This window comes from Lithobates pipiens, unplaced genomic scaffold (assembly GCF_037356315.1).
Source record: "Lithobates pipiens isolate NorthernLeopardFrog02 unplaced genomic scaffold, aLitPip1_a1.2 Scaffold_25, whole genome shotgun sequence".
Taxonomy (NCBI): Eukaryota; Metazoa; Chordata; class Amphibia; order Anura; family Ranidae; genus Lithobates; species Lithobates pipiens.
Window position 1 is genome coordinate 14,401,299 of NW_027507787.1, and position 20,493 is coordinate 14,421,791.

At 46.1% G+C, this 20,493-nt stretch overlaps 1 protein-coding gene across 1 annotated transcript in view; it reads left to right on the forward strand.

The window, feature by feature from the left end:
• The first annotated feature begins 16,007 nt into the window (after positions 1-16,007).
• CCDC6 (coiled-coil domain containing 6) overlaps positions 16,008-20,493 on the forward strand; it is a 74,429-nt gene continuing 69,943 nt past the window's right edge. Inside the window, exon 1 of the mRNA XM_077454119.1 lies at positions 16,008-16,367. Coding sequence (XP_077310245.1) covers positions 16,107-16,367 — 261 coding nt within the window. The 5' untranslated portion in view covers positions 16,008-16,106. The remainder of the gene's footprint in view (positions 16,368-20,493) is intronic.

The window sequence follows — 20,493 nt, forward strand, 5'->3', positions numbered from 1 at the left end:
TAAACACTTGCGTGCTGGAATCTTGACGATAGGCAATTCGGATCTTAAAAATAGAATGCTTTCCACTGTTCCAGATTTACCTTATACCACAGGTACAGAGACAATCTTAGCGGGTCTCACGGAATATCTTACTTCTGCCCTATGTAGGCCCTGGGCATGCAATGGCAACAGAGAGATCTACGGATAGTCATTATGGCTACTCAGTTTAGGGGGTGTCTAGGTGTCCTTAGTCTAGGATTGTCAAACAGAAATTAAAATATAATTTTAGGAGTTTCTAGGTGGTGGTTGTACTGATTTCTTCCCTGGTGTTGGACCACTTTACCATCTCAAAGAGGCAGGTTTCCCTTTGACAGTTACTGGTATACCCTCCTCACCATACCCAAACCCCTTGAATCATTTAAATCAAGTGGGTCAGAGGGTGTAGGCCCATCTACGGTATATTCCTTAACATACCTGCGCTGTGGATATTTGCCACACGCACATAGAGATCTTCAAGAATCACCTCTAATACCTGCAGTGCATATGTTGGCTTTAGATATACCCTACCTCTCCCCCCTTCTTGACACTTCCTAATCTCTTCCTCCATATCTCTCCATCCACCCCCCACCCCCCGAGACCCTCTGTCTACGTCTTCTGAGTGTGATCCATGCACACTGATATCACTTTTTCATGTCTTCTACAGTGCAATCATCAGTTCCTTTATCGCTCAAAGTATACTCAATGTACCGGAAAAGCGTAGCAGTGTCTTAGCAGAGGCTCACCGCTGCAGAGCAAATGTGGCTTTTCTTCAGGAGACCCATTTTAAAACGTGTCTGTCCCCCACCTTAATAACAAGAGCTTTGCAGAAGCGTATCACGCGACAGTGTGGACTCCAAAACAAAAGGAGTTTCTGTTCTTGAAAGGCACCTGGAAAGACAAACCTATGACCCTAGTGAACATATAATGCCCCAACTCCAAGAGGATGACCTTTGTAAAAGAGACCTTTCTGAAACTTGCTTCCTTACAAACAGGCCTACTGATACTGGGGGTGGGGGAGGGGGGGGGGTTGATTTCAATATAGCCCTCAATCCCTTGTTAGATACCTCTATGGGCACCTCTTCCCTTCCGTTCTTGGCACTGTGACAAGTAAAACTCCAATTGGCACACTCTTAACCCTAGGTAGAGGGACTATAACATTCTTTTCATCACCCCACAATCAGTACTCGAGACTGGATTACCTCTTCATTCACCAGTCTGACCTGACATACCTTGCAGATGCGACCACTGAAAATATGGTCCTTTCCAACCATCACCCGATTACCCTAACTTTGCGATTCCCACAAAGAGTGAAGTCCATCAAGACATGGAGACTGGATACCTCCATTTTGGCTGAGCCTGGAGCTCTAGCAAGCATCAAGCAGGCCCTTACTGATTATTTCTCCCAGAATGACACACCTGAGGTCCATGACAGTACACCTCCTTGCTATAGCTGCTAGGAAAAAGAAAGTACATCAAGCGTTGATCATATCCCTTTCAAAGGAAAAACTAGACTGGAAGCCCAACATAAATGCTCTCATGCCCTCGTAGACTCATAAACTGAGCTGCAGCACAGTGGCCAAGACCATACAGCAGTTTAACAGGACAGGTTCCACTCAGAACAGGCCTCTCCATGGTCGACCAAAGAAGTTGAGTGCACATGCTCGCCGTCATATCCAGAGGTTGTCTTTGGGAAATAGACGTATGAGTGCTGCCAGCATTGCTGCAAAGGTTGAAGGGGTGGGGGATCAGCCTGTCAGTGCTCAGACCATATGCATCAATTTGGTCTGCATGGTTTTTGTCCCAGAAAGAAGCCTCTTCTAAAGATGATGTACAAGAAAGCCCAGAGTTTGCTGAAGACAGGCAGACTAAGGACATGGATTACTGGAACCATGTCCTGTGGTCTGATGAGACCAAGATAAACTTATTTGGTTCAGATGGTGATGGGAGTGTCATGGTCTGGGGCCGCATGAGTGCTGCCGGCACTGGGGAGCTACAGTTCATTGAGGGAACCATGAATGCCAACATGTACTGTGACATACTGAAACAGAGCATGATCCCCTCCCTTTAGAAACTGGATCGCAGGGCACTATTCCAACATGACACCAAACACACCTCCAAGACGATCACTGCCTTGCTAAAGAAGCTGTGGGTAAAGGTGATGGACTGGCCAAGCATGTCTCCAGACCTAAACCCTATTGCACATCTGTGGGGTATCCTCAAACTGAAGATGGAGGAGCTCAAGGTCTCTAACATCCACCAGCTCCGTGATGTCGTCATGGAGGAGTGGACGAGGACTTCAGTGGCAACCTGTGAAGCTCTGGTAAACTCCATGCCCAAGAGGGTTAAGGCAGTGCTGGAAAATAATGGTAGCCACAAAATATTGACACTTTGGGCCCAATTTGGACATTTTCAATTAGGGGTGTACTCAGTTTAGTTTTCATCAGTTTAGTCAATAACGGCTGTGTGTTGAGTTATTTTGAGGGGAAGCAAATACATAAGTGTCATTTATTCAGTGTTGTCACATGAAAAGATATAATAAAATATTTACAAAAATGTGAAGTATTTTAAATGACTGTTAACCGTTCTTTATATATACATACAGTATATATAAATATATATATATATATATATATATATATATATATATATATATATATATATATATATATATATATATTGTGGCAGCACGCAGGTAAAGTCACCTGGTTGTATCCAGGATGGGAAATATGTGTGCCCTAGATTCAGGCTTTATGCAGACTTTTACAATTAGAGGGGAAGAGTTAATGAGCCCAGCTGAAGTAAGTGGGCTCATTAAGACCTCTACAAAAACCCCAGCATGCTTAGGGAGATGCTCCATCCTGGAACCAGTTTTGTGTGTATAGACTGGGGAGTGTGATACCTGTTCTGTGCGGTGAGTTAACGCCTGTGTGGCAAACCTCTACAAAAGAGACAGGGACTGGTGCAGCACAAGGCTGCACTCAGTTGTTAGACAGGGAATCCAAGTGTGTAATTAGAGGTCAAGCTGACCAGGATTTATTTTCATGTTTTATTTTTGTTTGGCTGTTATATGTTTCACTGCATGTAGCATAAATAAACTGCATCTTTTGTTTTTTTGCACCTACAACGCTGTCTGCTGTGCCTGATTTTGTGTTGTGAACCCATCCAGGGGGTCACACACACCCGCTGCCGAGCTAACCCCTCACAATATATATATATATATATATATATATATATATATATATATATATATATATATATATATATATATATATATGTATGTAATGTATATATATTATTCTACCTGCATTTAAATGCTATTATTATAAAATTTTGTAAACAATGAAATATGGTACATGGCATGATCTATTACAGTTATACGGGGGTTTATCAATTTTGAAAATTATTTTAATTTATTAATAAATATTTATACTTGTATACTTTATTAAAATAATTTTTTAAATTAGTATCTTTGTGGTCCTCCTGACCAATGAAACACACCCCAGTTTTTATGCACAGATACTGCACCTCAGTTCTGCGCCTTCCATACAACTTCCTATCTGTTGCTCTTGTTCCACATGGACTCTCTCTACAGCTTCCTTGCTGCTTCCATTCCACATGGACTTCCTCTCAGGCTTGGGCATCTCACACGGCTTCCTTCAGACACACTAACCTCCCTCAAGAGGGTAGGGGCCCTGAACTCAAACTCCGGCTTTATTATGAAGCCAGCATACACCTGAGCCATCAGTGTGCTTGCTTCCCACAAAACCTGTAGCACGGGGCCCCCCTGCTACAGGGCCTTAATCGATAATTACAAAAACTTGGTGGAAGAAGATCTCTGAGTTTACAAAACTGGTAGATTGCCCAACTAATCAATCTCCATGACATGGCGCTGAACCACCCTAGCCGTAGTGGATAAAAGTCCAAAAGATCTTTGTGCTGCTAAACAAAACCACTGGAATATAATGGTGAATAAGATTATGAATAAGGTCAATTATTGTAGCTCGCCAAAGAATATATGGAATTTAAGCCTACTATAAGCCTAAGAGGTGATGACCCGTGTGCAAAAACATACACCGTACCATGAATCAAAGTAGACAACAGTCCACATACCTGACCTTGTGGCCATTTAAAGTGGGGGAGCCCAGACCAAACAGGGGAGTTGCAAGACACCATGTGGCATGAGTATTCTGGAGAAACCAACAAAATGGCAGTGGTGTGCAATTAAAGGAACCCGGAGATGGCGTTATTGGAAGCCGCATAACTTGGATGTGATGGCAATGTTTAGCCATGTGTTGGTACAGGATAGGAAAAAAAACACACAGAAAGTCTCCCAGGTGGATAACGCATTTTGAAGTGGCTGTTTCTTTCAAAAGTGACTGCTTTCTTTTTGAGAAAGAAGACTTACCAAAAAGTATGGTCAGTGTTCATATACTTTCTATAAAGAATGACATAGAATATTTTTTTAGTTTTGGAAAGAGCTGAAGGGTCATAACCCCTGCCAGGTTATTTTCTTAACATCTGTGTACCAATGGAGACATTTCCCATCACTTCCTGTCCCAGAATTGCAACAGGAAGCTAGAGGAAATCTACCAAAGTGAGGGGAATTATCCTCTTAGATAGTTGCCCCCAGAACAGGTGTCCCTGTTGAAAGATTTCCCTTTACCTCTTGTTCTGGGGACAACTCAAAAATGTAGGATTTTCCTCATTTCCTTTTTAGTTACAATGTTCACTAGTAAAAATACTCCGGTAAATCTACTCAATGGGCACACAGACACCCATCAAAACCAGGACAGTGGGGTAACTCTTCTCTACTCTACGAACAATAGATTTCACACAAATCACAATAGTTGTTTAATTTTTCTATAAAACAGTAGGTGAAATCTGATTGGTTCCTTCTTGTAACAACTCTGATTTTGTACTAATTTTCTTTTCTCTGGTTTTAATAAATCAGCCACAAAGAAGCATACCGTATAACACGCACAGGCGTATAACACACACATTCATTTTAAGAGGGAAGCAGGGGCGGACTGACAACTCATGGGGCCCCCGGGCAATAGGAGATTATGGGGCCTCCAGGCAATCAGAGATTATGGGCAGGGCCGCTGTTAGAAATCATGGGGCCCCATACAGTGTACCTGACAGGGCCCCTTGGCCCTGCCCACAACCCCACACCTGGCTCCGCCCCTGACCCCATGCTGTCACGAAATCTGGGGGAAAGGTGGCAGGAGCTGAAACATGTAAGATGTTCTAAAAGGTGAACCTTTAATGTGGTGTTACGCCCCCCCCCAAAAAAAAATAAACATTAAAAGCCAGAAGCTACACAGCTAATAAATGGACACTTAACTGTCCTGGAGTCCAATGATGTCGACACCCGCAGCGGATGTTTCCATGTTGGGTGCTACACCACCACTGCAGTTAAGGGAACCCGGCAGTGTAGCCTGAGCCATACCAGGCCACGTGCCCTCAACATGGTGGGGTGCTTTGGGGAAGGGGGCCCTGCGGCCCCCCACCCCAAAGCTCCTTGTCCCCATGTTGATGAGGCCTCTTCCCGACAACCCTGGCTGTTGATTGTCGGGGTCTGCAGGCGGGGGGCTTATCGGAATCCGGGAGCCCCCTTTAATAGATGTACCCCTACCCATTCACCTGGTGAAATAAAAAAACACAACACAAGTTTTTAAAAGAATTTATTAGACATCTCCGGGCATCTTCTTCCGTCTTGGAGGGTCTTCTCGCCGGACTCCACTAGACCTCTGAAGGTACTGTATGCTGTGGTATCTGGCACCAAGTCATCAGTAACTGTCTGTCAGAATCTGGAGGTCAGTACTAGGGATGAGCTTCGTGTTCGAGTCGAACGTACGTTCGACTCGAACATTGGCCGTTCGGCCGTTCGGCGAATTCCGAACGTTTTGGCCGTTCGCGTCAAAATTCGAGTGACGCGCGCGCGGACCACAATGCACTGCGTTGGCGCAGTGCATTGCTGCCCGATGATTGGCCAAGCATGCACTGTGACCCCGCATGCTTGGCCAATCGCAGCGCCGGCAGCGAGGAGAGCCATGATTGGCCACAGGCATCCTGCCTGTGGCCAATCATAGCTCAGGCTGTGTAGTGCACGCCCCACACTATATAAGGCCGCCTTTAAGGCGGCCTCCTGTAGTGTGTTACTTTGCATCTGAAGCAGTGGGTGTTCTGTGTACCTTCAACACAGTACACACCAATCGTTTTTGGCTGATTTCCTATCTTGCTGCTGTGTAGTGGTTGTTGTCTGTGCCCTGACTGCAGTATACACCACTATATTCACCTCACCTCTATAGCTAGTGATCTAGCTTTAACCACTTAACAACTGCCCATTGCCGATTAACGGCTTCAGGGCGGTTGTTTAACTCAGAGAGGCCGTTAATTAACGGCCTCCCAGAATTCTGCTCTCGCGTGCCCCGAGGTGTGCGCACTCGAGAGCATCCGTGACCGCCGGGTCCATAGGACCCGGCGCATCACGGTAAACGGCCGCTCATAGCGGCCGTTTATCACGTGATTGCTCCGTCAAATGACGGAGTGATCACTTGGAAACAAACCGGCGTCATGTTATGACGCCTGTTCCTCCCTCCCCTTTCTGTACCGATCGGTACAGCGGAGGGGAAAGAGATCGGTGTCAGCAGCGATGTGGGCTGCATCTGCAGTGCCCACATCGCTGCTCACCGAATTTAACCCCTCAATTCCCTGCCAATACTCTGCAATACCAGTGCATACTCTGCAGTACCCTGCCATTACTCTGCAGTACCCCGCCATTACTCTGCAGTACCCCGCCATTACTCTGCAGTACCCCGCCATTACTCTGCAGTACCCCGCCATTACTCTGCAGTGCAGTACCCCGCCATTACTCTGCAGTGCAGTACCCTGCCATTACTCTGCAGTGCAGTACCCTGCCATTACTCTGTAGTACCCCGCCATTACTCTGCAGTGCAGTACCCCGCCATTACTCTGCAGTGCAGTACCCCGCCATTACTCTGCAGTGCAGTACCCCGCCATTACTCTGCAGTACCCCGCCATTACTCTGCAGTGCAGTACCCCGCCATTACTCTGCAGTGCAGTACCCCACCATTACTCTGCAGTGCAGTACCCTGCCATTACTCTGCAGTGCAGTACCCTGCTATTACTCTGCAGTGCAGTACCCTGCTATTACTCTGTAGTACCCCGCCAATACCCCGCCAATACTCTGTAATACCCTGCCATAAATTGCCATACCCAGCCATACTCAGAGATACCCAGCCATACTCGGTGATACCCTGAAATACCCAGCCATAGACGCCCCCCACCCCTCACCGCCCTCCGGTGCTTCTACCAACTCGCCAGTACGATCAAAGCCAGAATCTTTTTTTTATTTTTTATTTCAGGCTTCCCAGCCTAGAGGTGAGATGTGGGGTCATATTGACCCCCCAGATTTCACTGTAAAGAGGACCTGTCACCCCATATTCCTATTACAAGGGATGTTTACATTTCTTGTAATAGGAATAAAAGTGATCAAAAATATATTTTTGGGAAAAAAAATGTCAAACTAAAATAAATAAAGTAAAATGAACAATAAAAAAATAAAATAAAAATTAAAGCGCCCATGTCCCCATGTGCTCGCATGTGCCACACATGTGAGGTATCGCCGAGAATGTTAGAGCGAGAGCAATAATTCTAGTCCTAGACCTCCTCTGCAACTCAAAACATGTAACCAGTAAAAAAATATTTAAAGCGTCGCCTATGGGGATTTTTTAAGTAGCGACGTTTGGCGCCATTCCACGGGCATGTGCAATTTTGAAGAGTGACATGTTTGATATCTATTTACTCAGCATAACTTCATCTTTCACTTTATGCAAACATTGGGCTAACAAGTGGTTAATAATAGAGCTTGCAGTCAGTAGTGTTAGGAGATAGTGCGTGCTGTCTGCGTGCTCTGTACCCAGTACATACCGCTATAATATAGGGCAGGCCCCTACTTTCAAACATCCAACTTACAAACATCTCCTACTTGCAAACGCAAGGAGACAGCAGCAAGTGAGATGAAAAAAGATGGACGACAAAACAAATTATACAGGGGTGATAACCCTTCCCTATGTTTTCCAAAAAGCTTAAAGATAGTTTTTTTGACTGGAGCTACACTTTAAAAATGTACCGGTTGAAAATGACAAACAGATTCAACTTAACACAACAAACCTACACAGTCCCTGTCTTGTTTGCACCGCCTGTATACTGCTGTTCTGAGTATATAGGGCCTGGGGGCCACACGCATTTCCTTTTTTTAATATGGGTACGGGGTTCCCCTTAATATGCGTACAAGACCCAAATAGGCTGGTAATGGGCAGGGAGGGCTACCCATGCCATGTTTCTCAATGATTTTCAACCATATTGCAGGAACCAGATATAACATTAAAACCGCAAGCAGTTTTAAATGGTGTTATTTCCGTTTAATGTCATTTTGTGCAGGGACTGTTCTAAACACGGGAAACACGTGGCACTTCACAGGCATACTACAGACACCCCGCAGGCACCATATTTAAAGGAATATTTCACTTTTTTTTTTCACTTTAATCGTCATTAAAATCAGTGCTCCCGCCAAAACGGTAGTTTTTAAAACTTTTTTTTGCAGTGACCCATGTCCCCTGAGGCAGGAGGCAGGTCGCCAAACCCTTTTTAGGACACTATCTTGCATATTAGCCATTAAAATGAGCACTTTCCAATTCGAACGTTCGAGTCCCATAGACTTCAATGGGGTTCTAACGTTCGTACCGAACGCGGGGGTCGTTCGCAAGTTCTGGTGCGAACCGAACCGGGGGGTGTTCGGCTCATCCCTAGTCAGTACCTATAGCAATAGTGAGGCACCCACGACTAGCTGGATAAGTACAGAAACAGGTCAACCTGGTGGATAACACAAGCTCTCCTGAGGTGTGGAGTCAAATGCTGGCCATACACTATATTACAAATCGCCCAAACCCATTTTCGAAAAACTAACATTCGGCCATGAGCACAATAGTGCCATCATGTAATGACCAATAAATCATTCAGTGGACATAAATTAATGCAATTTTTTGTTGTTATTTTACATATACCTAGTGCAGACAGTTTGGACGGGAAACACATTAACCTTTCAAATTATTGTTCGTTCAGCAGAAAATTTCTAAATTTGTCCTTCATTGTTTCAGCTCAAAAACATCCCAACGATTGTCTATTTTGTGCCCATTAACTGGCTGAAAAACTAATGAACTGTCTAAATGACCGAACTTTGGGCGATTTTTCGTATAGTGTATGGCCAGCTTAAGTACTAACAGGTGTTCAACAGAGCTGGTGGAGATGGGTTTTGCTGTGTTAGTACCCGCTTGAGTCCTCAGAATTAGCCAACCGAGGAGCTGATCAAGCCAGGATCCAGTATCACATATAGCAGGTAGGAATAAGCAGAGGCATAGTCAGTAAACAAGCCAAAGGTTGGTAATAAGTGGTTGCAGGCTGGGATCAATCAGAAGCGTAGTTGAGGAACAAGCCAAGGGTCGGTAAGGAGTGGTTGTGGAGATATGGAGCAGGAATGACAAGAGCAAGATATTGACTGAATAGAGCACAATAATTTGGCAAACAGGAAGTACAAAGGCATGGCTTTAATAGGAAGTTCATGGGAGGAGCAAGGGGTTCAAGACAAACAAAGTTCAAGGCAGGATCATTAAAGAAATTGTCCGGAGCACTGTGCATCATTAAAGATGACTGAGTAAGAAGAGTTACTGCCAGACACAGATCCTTTAAAGTGATTGTAATCCCTCACTCTCTAAAACAACCCATTTATTTTAAAATAGAAATGAAAGGAAAAACATTTGTGTATAAATCTAAAACCATTATAAATACCTGTTTTCCCCTTTTTTATATATATATATATATAAATGATCACATTCCCTCTGTCCTCAGCTGTATAAGAGCTGGGGGAGGAGAAACAGCACTACACTGATCTTCCCAGTGAAAGGCTGTGCAGGGGAGGGAGTGTCAAGACATGACTGATCATTGGAGCAGAGCAGGCTGAGTTCCTAGCTTAAATAGAGAATTGACCATGGTGTGTTCTCCTGGTTAGTGTGGTCAGTTTTTAATTGGAAACAAAGGGACTGACAGGAACAGCAATGAATTCACACAAAGAAAGCAATACAAAGAGAACAGGAGACTTTTTCATACCAGTACACGGTACAGCAGACACAAATCAGCTATATGAAATGTTGTGTTTACATACTCTTTACGTCCTGTAAATTGTGAGGTGGAGCCTCCATGGATTGGACTTGTTTTTCCAATACATCCCACATAGGCTCAATTGGATTGAGTTCTGGAGAACTGGAGGCCATGCCTTGAACTTATTGTTGTGTTCCTCAAACCATTCTTAAATTCATCAGACTAGGCCACTTTCTCCACTTCTCAGTGGTTCAGTTCTAATGCTCATATGTCCACTGTAGGTGCTTTTGGCTATAGGCATGATTCAGCTTGAGCACCCTGAAGATCTGCAGCACTAAGCAGCTCCATACACACCAAACTGTGATGCACTGTGTGTTCTGACACCTTACTATCAGAGCTGGCATTAACTTTTTCAGCAATTTGAACTACAGTAGCTCTTGTATTGGATCAGACTACATTGGCCAGCTTTCCCTCCCCACATGCATCAATTAGCCTTGGCCACACACGTCCCTGCTGCTAGTTCTTTTGTGGACCACTTTTGGTAGGTCCTGACCATTGTTGACTGTCAAAATCCCACAAGAGCTGTGGTTTTGGAAATGCTCTAACCCAGTCATCTAGCCATTACAATTCGGCCCTTGTCAAAGTTGCTCTAATCCTTATGATTGTCCATTTTATTTATTTTTTGCTTTAATTGCATGGACAACATGTTCACTTACTGCCTAATATATTCCACCCACTTTCAGGTGTCATTGTAACAAGATATTCAATGTCATTTAATGTATATACTTGAGTATAAGCTGACTTTTTCATCACATTTTTTTATGCTGAAAAAGCCCCCCTCTGCAAATGGGCACAGTGAGGCTGCAGATGGGCACTGATGATACAGGTGGGCACAGTGAAGCTGCAGATGGGCACAGTGAAGCTGCAAATGGACACAGTGAGGCTGCAGATGGGCATTGTTTACCCAGTACCAGTACCCAGTGCTGCATTTCCCACCCTAGGCTTATACTCGAGTCAATACGTTTTCTCAGTTTTTTATGGTAAAATTAGGTGCCTCTGCTTATATTGGGGTCGGCTTATACTTGGGTATAGAGGGTGAGGATGAGTCAGGAAGACTCAAATGAACATAAAAATGCACAAGCAACAAGAATTATTGAGAAGCACAGTGATATGCTAATAACACTGGAGAACTACTATCAAGATTGATATTAATTTATGGGACATTTATTATGAATTTTTTATGAAATTGAATTTTAGTATAGTATTGAATCATCACTGTATTAGTGCTGCACTGTGTGTGTATATGTGCATCTTTTGATACACATATACATATATTAGGGCTGCGGAAATGAACGATTAATTCCTCGATTAATCGTAAAAAATTTTGATCGATCAAAATTCTTTTGATTGGTAGTCGCCTCTCCTCCGGCTTCCGGGTCTTCAGGGAGTTTCGTTGTAGATCCGGTGACATCGATATCCAACGTCACCGGACTCCTCCCCCAAGTGCCTCCACCTGCTAACAAAGGAAAGGGGGAGGGGTCTGGTGACGTTGATGTCCGTGACGTCACCAGACAATAGTAAAGGGGAACAGGGACCGCCAGTGCACTTAGTGCACTTAGCTGCAGGTTTTTCAGAGAGATCTATCAGAACAGCGTAAGATTCACCTATCCTGCATTCAGCCAAAACTGAGATATTCATTTTGGGAGGACTTGCCAAAGACTAAAACTTTCTTGCTCCCCCCCTACTACAGTAAGTAGTATCCACTAACCTGAAATCCTCTTTGCTCTGCATGGTCTTCCTGTCTCCCACCTGTCAGCTGCTGTTAGAATGTTACTGTGGACCAGCTATATAAGGATCTCTTGTATTGCCTGGGGCTGCAGTTAATGATTTGCAAGGGACAGCCGGTGGTTGGGAGGAGGGCAGAGGGTGTTGTGGTGTCTTCTCCCATCAGTCATGAAGGATGAGCCTGGAATTCCTAGACTTGCAGTAACTGTTACCTGTACTTTTCATACCTGTAGAAGGCTCAAACCCAAGCTGATGACCTGCATGCAATGCTGGAACAAGGTCCTTTAGCACCAAAGGCAAAAAAGGTAAAATGGCCCCCCATTCCACCAATGACCTCTGAACTACCTTAGCAACATAGGTTGAAGGTGTTTTCCTTTTTTTGCGCTGTGGGCGTGTCCTACCGACTATGCCAAGGTGTAGGCAGGGACCACTCATCCTTCACATGGGGGCACCTTTCGCGTGGAGCACTCTTATCAATACACAGGACAAGGCGGGGACCGTGTTTATGTGAAACATTATGGCAGTTCCCCAACTTAGAGATGAGCCTTACATAGTGTGCAGTAAAAAAAAATGTACAGAGTCCCTCTGTAAAGTGCTGTCCCATGTCACTACACACACTTCCCTTCTGTATATTATAAATAAGAGGGACACCTCTAAGCCCATGCCCTCTTCACCAGTCCAGCATACCTCTGCCACCTCACTCCCAGTAACAGAATGGGGTCCTGACGTGCACTTAGTGTGAACCTCATCCATGTATTTGTTAATTCCTTCACTCCTGTACCATGTGACCAGGCTATAAGTCTCGCTAAAGCAGGTTCCCTTTGGGAAACTGACCACTGGGAGGAGCCATATCATTGATCCCCTCACTATCGGAGGACCCGTCCCTTTCAGCAGGTTCCATGCTTCACGACTGGATGCAATGTATCTTGCACTTGTTTTTGGCTACCCATAGCAACTGCATTCCTCCTCCTTGTCTTGACGAGTAGACCTACTGTAGTGGATTTTCTTCATACCCCACGTGCTTTACTGACCTCAGTATTTTCATACACCAGGAACCTCTATGCACCCCTTTAAATTACTTCAGATTAGGATTACAACAGTTGATACAACTTTACTTGAACATTTTGCAGCACAGTCCAGAATGAACAATTCAATGCGACATTACCTAACTAACTCAACTAGGCTGCCCAGGCATACCTCAACAAGGCATTAGTCCAATAATGGCATCCTCCAGGGCCTGGTAGTTCTCCACCCTCCCAATGCCCTCCCACACACTGATGGGTGTAGCAGTCCCACCCAGTACTCCATGTCAGCTACAGCATCTTGAGTCACGGATATCAGGAAAAGCCCTTAACCTGGCCCCCCCCCCCCCCTCCCATTTATATAACAGGACAGATAGGTAGGATTCAAAAGGCCTGGGAACAGCGGTGCAAAGATTAACCCCTTCCCCAGCCTGGGTCAGCCAACTGCCTAACCAACATTCTGTACGTAACCGGCCTACAACCACTTTAAAGTGAAACTAAAAGGAAAACCTTTTGTTCGTCTTGGATAGAGTGGAAAGAGATTAGAACTAGGGATGCCTCGTTATGTCGACCACCAAAAATAATCGTCTGAAAAAGCATTTTGCCAAAAGTAAAAAAAAAAAAAAGGATTTTGCTGTGATTTTCATATAGGGCATGTGACTCAAAAACCACATCAAAATGCAACAAAAATGCGTTTTTGCAGTGTTTTCAATGCATTTCAATGGGGAGGTGGGTCACACTGCAAGCGCAATGGACTAGTGTGAAGACCTACATAGAATTTAAAGAGTGGCATTTTCCTTGACCCTTTCTTAATGCAAAAGCACTTCAAAAACGATTAATCAAGAAGTAGAATATAATCACATTATATAGAAAAAAAATTATATTTTTTTTAAAACTATCCGTTTTGGTTTTTGGCCGAGTGCATCCTGAATTTTTGGCTTCCGTCCAGAATTTTTATTTCAGTGCACCACTAATTAGAACCCCTGTCTGGTTTTTATTGATGTCTGAGAGAGGGGGGATTCACTCTCTTTATTTGTCCTGTTTACTGTTATCACCAACGTTGAGAAAAAAATCCTAAATTGTGGGTTCTCCCCAGCACACGAATAGAGGTGAAATCTTCCAAGGAGGACACTGGATCTGGTGACAACCAGGAATCAGTGTTACCAAGCGTCAGTATTTCTATTGGCAGCCAGTAAAAAATGGGCACTTTTCTCCTGCCAGTTGACAGGAAAAGGTTACCAGTTAAAAATATGGCTGTGGCACTCGGCTCAGAACTGCTCATGCACAGTTCTGGCCCAGAGCCTGCCGTGTGTTCAGGTGTCACCAGCGGGTTTGGAGGAGGCGGTGCCTGAGCATGTTGTGGGATGTCATGGTGCAAGGGAGCTGAGCAGAGCAGCCGGAGTTTGGGTTTGAAGGACAGGAGCAATGCAAGCCAGGAGCGGCCCGAGCGGGACTGTCAGTGCTGTTTGGTCTGGGGTGGACTGAAGGGACCACCTGGTGTGGAGAGAGACCGTCACTGTGACTCAGGAGTAAGGATGAGCTCAGGCATATTCACAAGTCCACGTGCCCGCACCCACCAGGAAGCAGACACTTCGCAGCGCTAATCACAGGTGCAGTCGCAGATCGGGAAATATCTCACTGTCTGTGATTAGCAATGCGGAGTGTCAGCTTCCTGGTGGACACGTGGACTTGTGATCACACCTCTGCTTATCCTTACTCAGGAGGGGATGTGCTGTGTCAGTGAGGTGCGCAGTAGACATCGGGCGCAGGCGCACTGTGCGTGCCATTTGTAACGGCGATCATGCCATTAGTGGCGTCAGCAGCGTGCATGCGCGGGAGTAACGTCACCGCTGCTCTGGCCAGTCACAGCGCCGGAGCAGCGATACCCGGAAGACACGCCGAGTCAACATGTCAGCGACGGAGTAGGTGAACGAGGGTCGATTCGGGGACTTTGATCTCAGGTAAGTAATTCTATGCATACTAGCTCATTATGCCTTTGTCCTGTAGGGTGTTTTTTTTTTTTTTAAGAGAGGGTTTACTTCCTCTTTAAAGCGGAGTTCCGCCGTTTTTTTTTTGTTTTTTTAAGTCAGCAGCTACAAATACTGCAGCTGCTGACTTTTAAAATAAGGACACTTACCTGTCCAGCGCACCCGCGATGTCGGCACCCTCGGGTGTGCTGTTGATCGGCTCTCGGGTGCTGCCGCCACCATCTTCAGTGTGAGAATCAGGAAGTGAAGCATTGCGGCTTCACTTCCCAGTTCCCTACTGCGCATGCGCGAGTTGCGCTGTGCAATACGTACGGTCCCTGCTGTCTCTGGGATCCTTGTGTTTCCCAGCAGACAGCGGGGGATATGATAGGAAGTGGCGTAGCTAGCCGCAGAATCTGCAGCTATCTCTGCCCGGAAGTGGTTGCAGATAATTGTATTATACAGGTATCTGCACCCCCCTCCCCCCTGAAAGATGCCAATTGTGGCACCGGAGGGGGGGAGGGTTCCGATGAGCGGAAGTTCCACTTTAGGGTGGAGCTCCGCTTTAAATCACATTGGTAATAGCATATTGTACTTGTTTGTAGCCTAAATACTGAAATTTGCCCTTAAAACTGTATCTTTCTAACTGTTGGAAATGCCAGTAAAAACGTGGCTGTGCCAGTAAATTTTGGGAGCTGCGTCAGTAAATTTACATCTAGATTGACAACACTACCAGGAACGCCCTCACTTTGGGGGGGGGGGTTGCTCTCTCTTCCTGTTTTGGCTATGGCACAGGAAGTGAAGGAAAATTTCCTGAATAGGACACAGATAACAAAAATAAAACTGACACTGGTTATTATAACCCTCCCTCGCTCTATCCAACATGAAATAAAAATGTTCCTTTCGTAGTGGGCTTTGCCTGTACTATCCCGGGTGCCCTGTAGGGGCCGCTATGAATAAGCGGCGTTGTTGGGGATGAGAGCGGAGCACCCTCTTGTCTGGACTCGGTGGTGTGTTGCAGAGTGTGCGCAGTGCAGTGTGCTCTCCCAGAGGGCGGGTGTGCTGTGTGTGGTGCCGCCGCCTGTGTCCCCTCTGCCTCCTCCCTCCTTCTCTCTTGCCCAAGACAGTCGCGGCCATGGCGGACAGTGCCAGCGAGAGTGACACAGACGGAGGCGGCGGGAACAGCTCAGCCGCCATGCAGACGTCTTCTTCGGCTTCCTCCTCCAGCAAGACCGGGATCGTCATCTCGCCCTTCCGCCTGGAGGAGCTCACCAACCGGCTGGCCTCTCTACAGCAGGAGAACAAAGTGCTGAAGATCGAGCTGGAGACCTACAAGCTGAAGTGCAAGGCGCTGCAAGAGGAGAACCGCGACCTGAGAAAAGCCAGCGTCACCATTGTGAGTATCGTGCCACCCCGGGGACGGGAGGGGGAGGAGGGCGGCACCTGTGGAGTGCCAGCTGCGAGGGAGCGTCCAGGACATGCTGACACTTGTTGTTCCACAGCAGATGGGAGCCCAACCTTGCCATGCTGTGTACAGGCCAAGCTTCCAGTCTGGTATTAGAGGGCACTCTGGTGCCACACCTACCTATGCCCATAGAGGGAGCTCTGGTGCCACACCTGCCTGTGCCCGTAGAGGGAGCTCTGGTGCCACACCTGCCTGTGCCCGTAGAGGGAGCTCTGGTGCCACACCTGCCTGTGCCCGTAGAGGGAGCTCTGGTGCCACACCTGCCTGTGCCCCTAGAGGGAGCTCTGGTGCCACACCTGCCTGTGCCCGTAGAGGGAGCTCTGGTGCCACACCTGCCTGTGCCCGTAGAGGGAGCTCTGGTGCCGCGGCACCCGCCTCTGCCCATAGAGGGAGAACATGGCTTCTGTAGGTACCAAGTGTTCTCAGGGGAAGGAGATGGTCAGGCATTTACCCCAAGGTGGCTGGGGAGGTCTGCCCTGTGAAGATCGCCTTGTTCAATCACAGATTAGAAGAAAGATGCCCTGGGTTCAGATCATACGTGTCTGATCACAGATGTCTATAAATAAAGGTTTGCTCCACCCAGAAGGGCTCTTCCAGTAAATACCCCCATCAGTCATAACTTTATGACCATGACAGGTAAAGTTTATAACATTGATTATCTCATTACACTGGCACGTGAAAGTCGGTGAGATATTTTAGGCAGCGAGTAAAGGTGATGTGTGGAAAGTAGAAAAAAATGGGCATTACAGTTTGTTGTGTATGGGATGTGTAGCCTCAGACTGGTCAGGGTGTCGATGATGACTTGTGTCCAAGTACCTAAAATGAGCATCAGAGCCAGACCACGGAGCAGGGAAAGAAGGTAGCATGGTCTGAGGAATCACGTTTTCTTTTACATCATGTGGATGGCTTGCTGGCTGTGTGTGTGTGTGTGTGTGTGTGTGTGTGTGTGTGTGTGCGTGTGTGTGTGTGTGTCACTTACCTGGGGAAGAGATGACACCAGGATGCATTATGTGGAGAAGACAAGCAGGTGGAGGCAGTGTGATGCTTTGGGCAATGTTCTGATGGGAAGCCATGGCTCCTGCTGTTCATGTGAACGTTACTGTGACACGTACCACCTATCCTAAGCATTATTCAGCAAGTACATCCCTTTATGGAAGTGGTATTCTCTGATGGCAGTGGCCTCTTTCAGCAGGATAATTTGCCCTGCCACACTACAAATTGTTCAAGAATGTTTTGAGTGACACAATGAGTTTGAGGTGTTGGATTGGCCGTTAAATTCTCCAAATTTGAATCCAATCAAACATCTGTGGGATGTGCTAGAAAAACAAGTCGGATCCTTGAGGCCCCACCTTGCAACTTAACAGGACTAAAAGGATCTACTACTGATGGTGGCTTGGTGTCAGATATCACAGCATACCTTCAGAGGTCTAGTGGCATCCATACCTCAACAGGTCAGGACTGTCTTGGCAGCAAAAGTGTGGTCTACTCAATATTAGAAGTGTGGTCATAAAGTTCTCTTTCATTGGTGTAGTTAGAATCAACACTGGTCTTCAATGTCTATTGATAAAGGGGTGCTCCACCTGGAAGTGACATTGGAGTGACATGGGCAGATGGGCAGACGCACCACCTCCTAGCCTTCCTGTACAAGATGTGGGGTAATGGAGGTTCCTGTACCATAGGTCCTGGCACCTCAGTTTTTGGTGTTCCCGCTCCTTCTCTTGCACACTAAAAAAAATATTCTATGCCAGAATAATTCAAAAAGTCCAGCGAACCCTTCACAATGGTCAGAACAAGTGCATAAACCTGCTTGCCTAAAGTGACCATACCACCAAAGGGGTTTTTTTACAGAAGAGGTAACCTGGAAAAGAAAACGTCGTCATGTACTTTGTCTTCTGCTTGTGTAGTGATAAACCACTGCATCCTCATTCTACACTTCCAGATTTGTAGACTAGGGATGAGCACAGGTTTGATCCAAAGTTAGGATTGGAATGTGATGTGAAAAAAACATCAGCTGTACTGCAAACTTGGCTCCTCGTGACTTATTTATTGATTGTCAGCAAAGTGACTGCACACAACACGTCTCTACCCGCAAACCATCCCTCTTCAAGGAAGGCTGGTTTTCAGGTGGAGACATGTATGCAGTTACTTTGCTGACAATACAGCTATGATGCTATGGATTTGGGTTTGTTTAGGTTCAGACCACACTCAGAACTACTGTCCTATCCAAATGCTAAGACACCCCACACTAAAGCTGCATGTAAAAGAGGAGCCGGGGAAGCTCCTTACATAATTGACCCAATGTCGGCCATGTTAGGTCGGTGATGTAATGAGCATCCATCCCTTTGTTATGGGAGGCTGGGAGCAGGGAATGTTGTGAACAAGGTCGTCTGTCTTTTTATGGAGCATCAATAAATTTTGTAATAATTAAAAGCATGTATGGAGTTACAGATCATCTTCGACTAATTATTGTGTTGGCAACTAATAGACTGCATATCCCGCACCCGACGACTCTGGAGGACTTTTGAATAATTTGGGGTAGTAGCACCATTTTCTTTCACTCTGCAAAGCAGGGAATGTCTTGGTGGTGGTGATTGCTTCGATCCATGTTCAGACCAAACCTGTACTCGTCCTTCTGCTTTCCCTCAGACCACTGTGACTCCTTCTGTTGGCTTGTATAGCACTACAGTACATATGAGCCAGTGCAAGGCAGCACAGTGTCTGGCAGGGTGAGCAAATATTTGACTTATCAGATGGTTAATACTTGCTGGGGAGTGGATCTGGTGGCTTTTCAATACACGGGCTATGGAAAGGTAAGTAAAAGCACTTCTTTTACAGGTGTCCCCCTTATGGTGATACAGTCACTAGGTAATTTATATCTATGTACCTTGCAGGCAAAGTGACAATGTCCATGCCGAGGGGCCCCCTGACCGCCTTATACTAGCCATGCCTCCTTCCCTTCTTCATCTATCACGGCAAGTACTGAAAGCAGTTGTGTCGGGGACCAAGGGGTGTGTTGCCTTTATTGCCTTGGTCGTGTCCCTGTTCAGGCCTAGCAGTTGTCATGGCACTGTCAAAGGAGAGGAGGTCGCATGTTCCTCCCATACCCAGAAGTATTGGGTAATGTCTCTGGCTGTAGTGTAGTGCAGACAAGGGGAGAGCTTTACCAAAACTGGTGCACACAGAATCTGGTGCAGCTGTCCATCGTAACCAACCCGCTTCTAACTTCAGCTTGTTCAGTGAAGTGATAGTATGTTTGTAAAGTCCCCATTACCCAAGTTACACTCCTGTTACCAGCATTCTATTGCAGCTCCTGCCTCCAGTGTAGCTGATACTGAAATCTAAGGCCTTAGATTATAAGGGAGGTGGCAACCTTGCTCCCAGAGTCAATTGACATTACTTGGGCAAAGCACACTCACCTGGGACCACATGTCCCACTTATACTTCGAAACACCAGTTAGTGCCGCAATCAGAGGCAGGCCTGGCAAGCTAGTGCTGGTAAGGGAAGGGGGGGGGGTGTGGGTGCTTTAAAAGAAAAAAAAAAAATGCAGTCACTTTTACTTGAGTTGAAAGCACTTGACTCATTATGATATACGAGACTTTTTATAGCACCAACAGTTTATGCAGCACTTTACAACCCAACATTTAAAGATGAATGCTTTCCACCTTTAGTGATTTGTTTCTTCTTTTTCTTTTCTTATACACAACAATTCATGCACACATGGGCCTGTAATCCATACATTTTTTTTGTATATTTGATGCATTAAAGGAGAAGTCCAGCCTGAGCTTTTTAGGCTGGGCTTCTTCTATGGGTCACAGGAGTGCAAGTCTTTTGGCACTCCTTTGGCCTGTTTTCAGTGGAAATCGGTCTGAAGTCCGCGCTCTGCTGATGTCACTGCTATCAGTTGAGGCAACATGTCATCCCGACTTCCCAAGTCTGGACCCGCCAGCTGCCTTGACTGATGGCTGTCTCAGTGAGCCTCTCCCCGCCCCTCCACAGCTCATCACTCCACTCCAATGAGTGGGGAGTATCGGAGCAGGAGATTTTCTGACTGCCAGC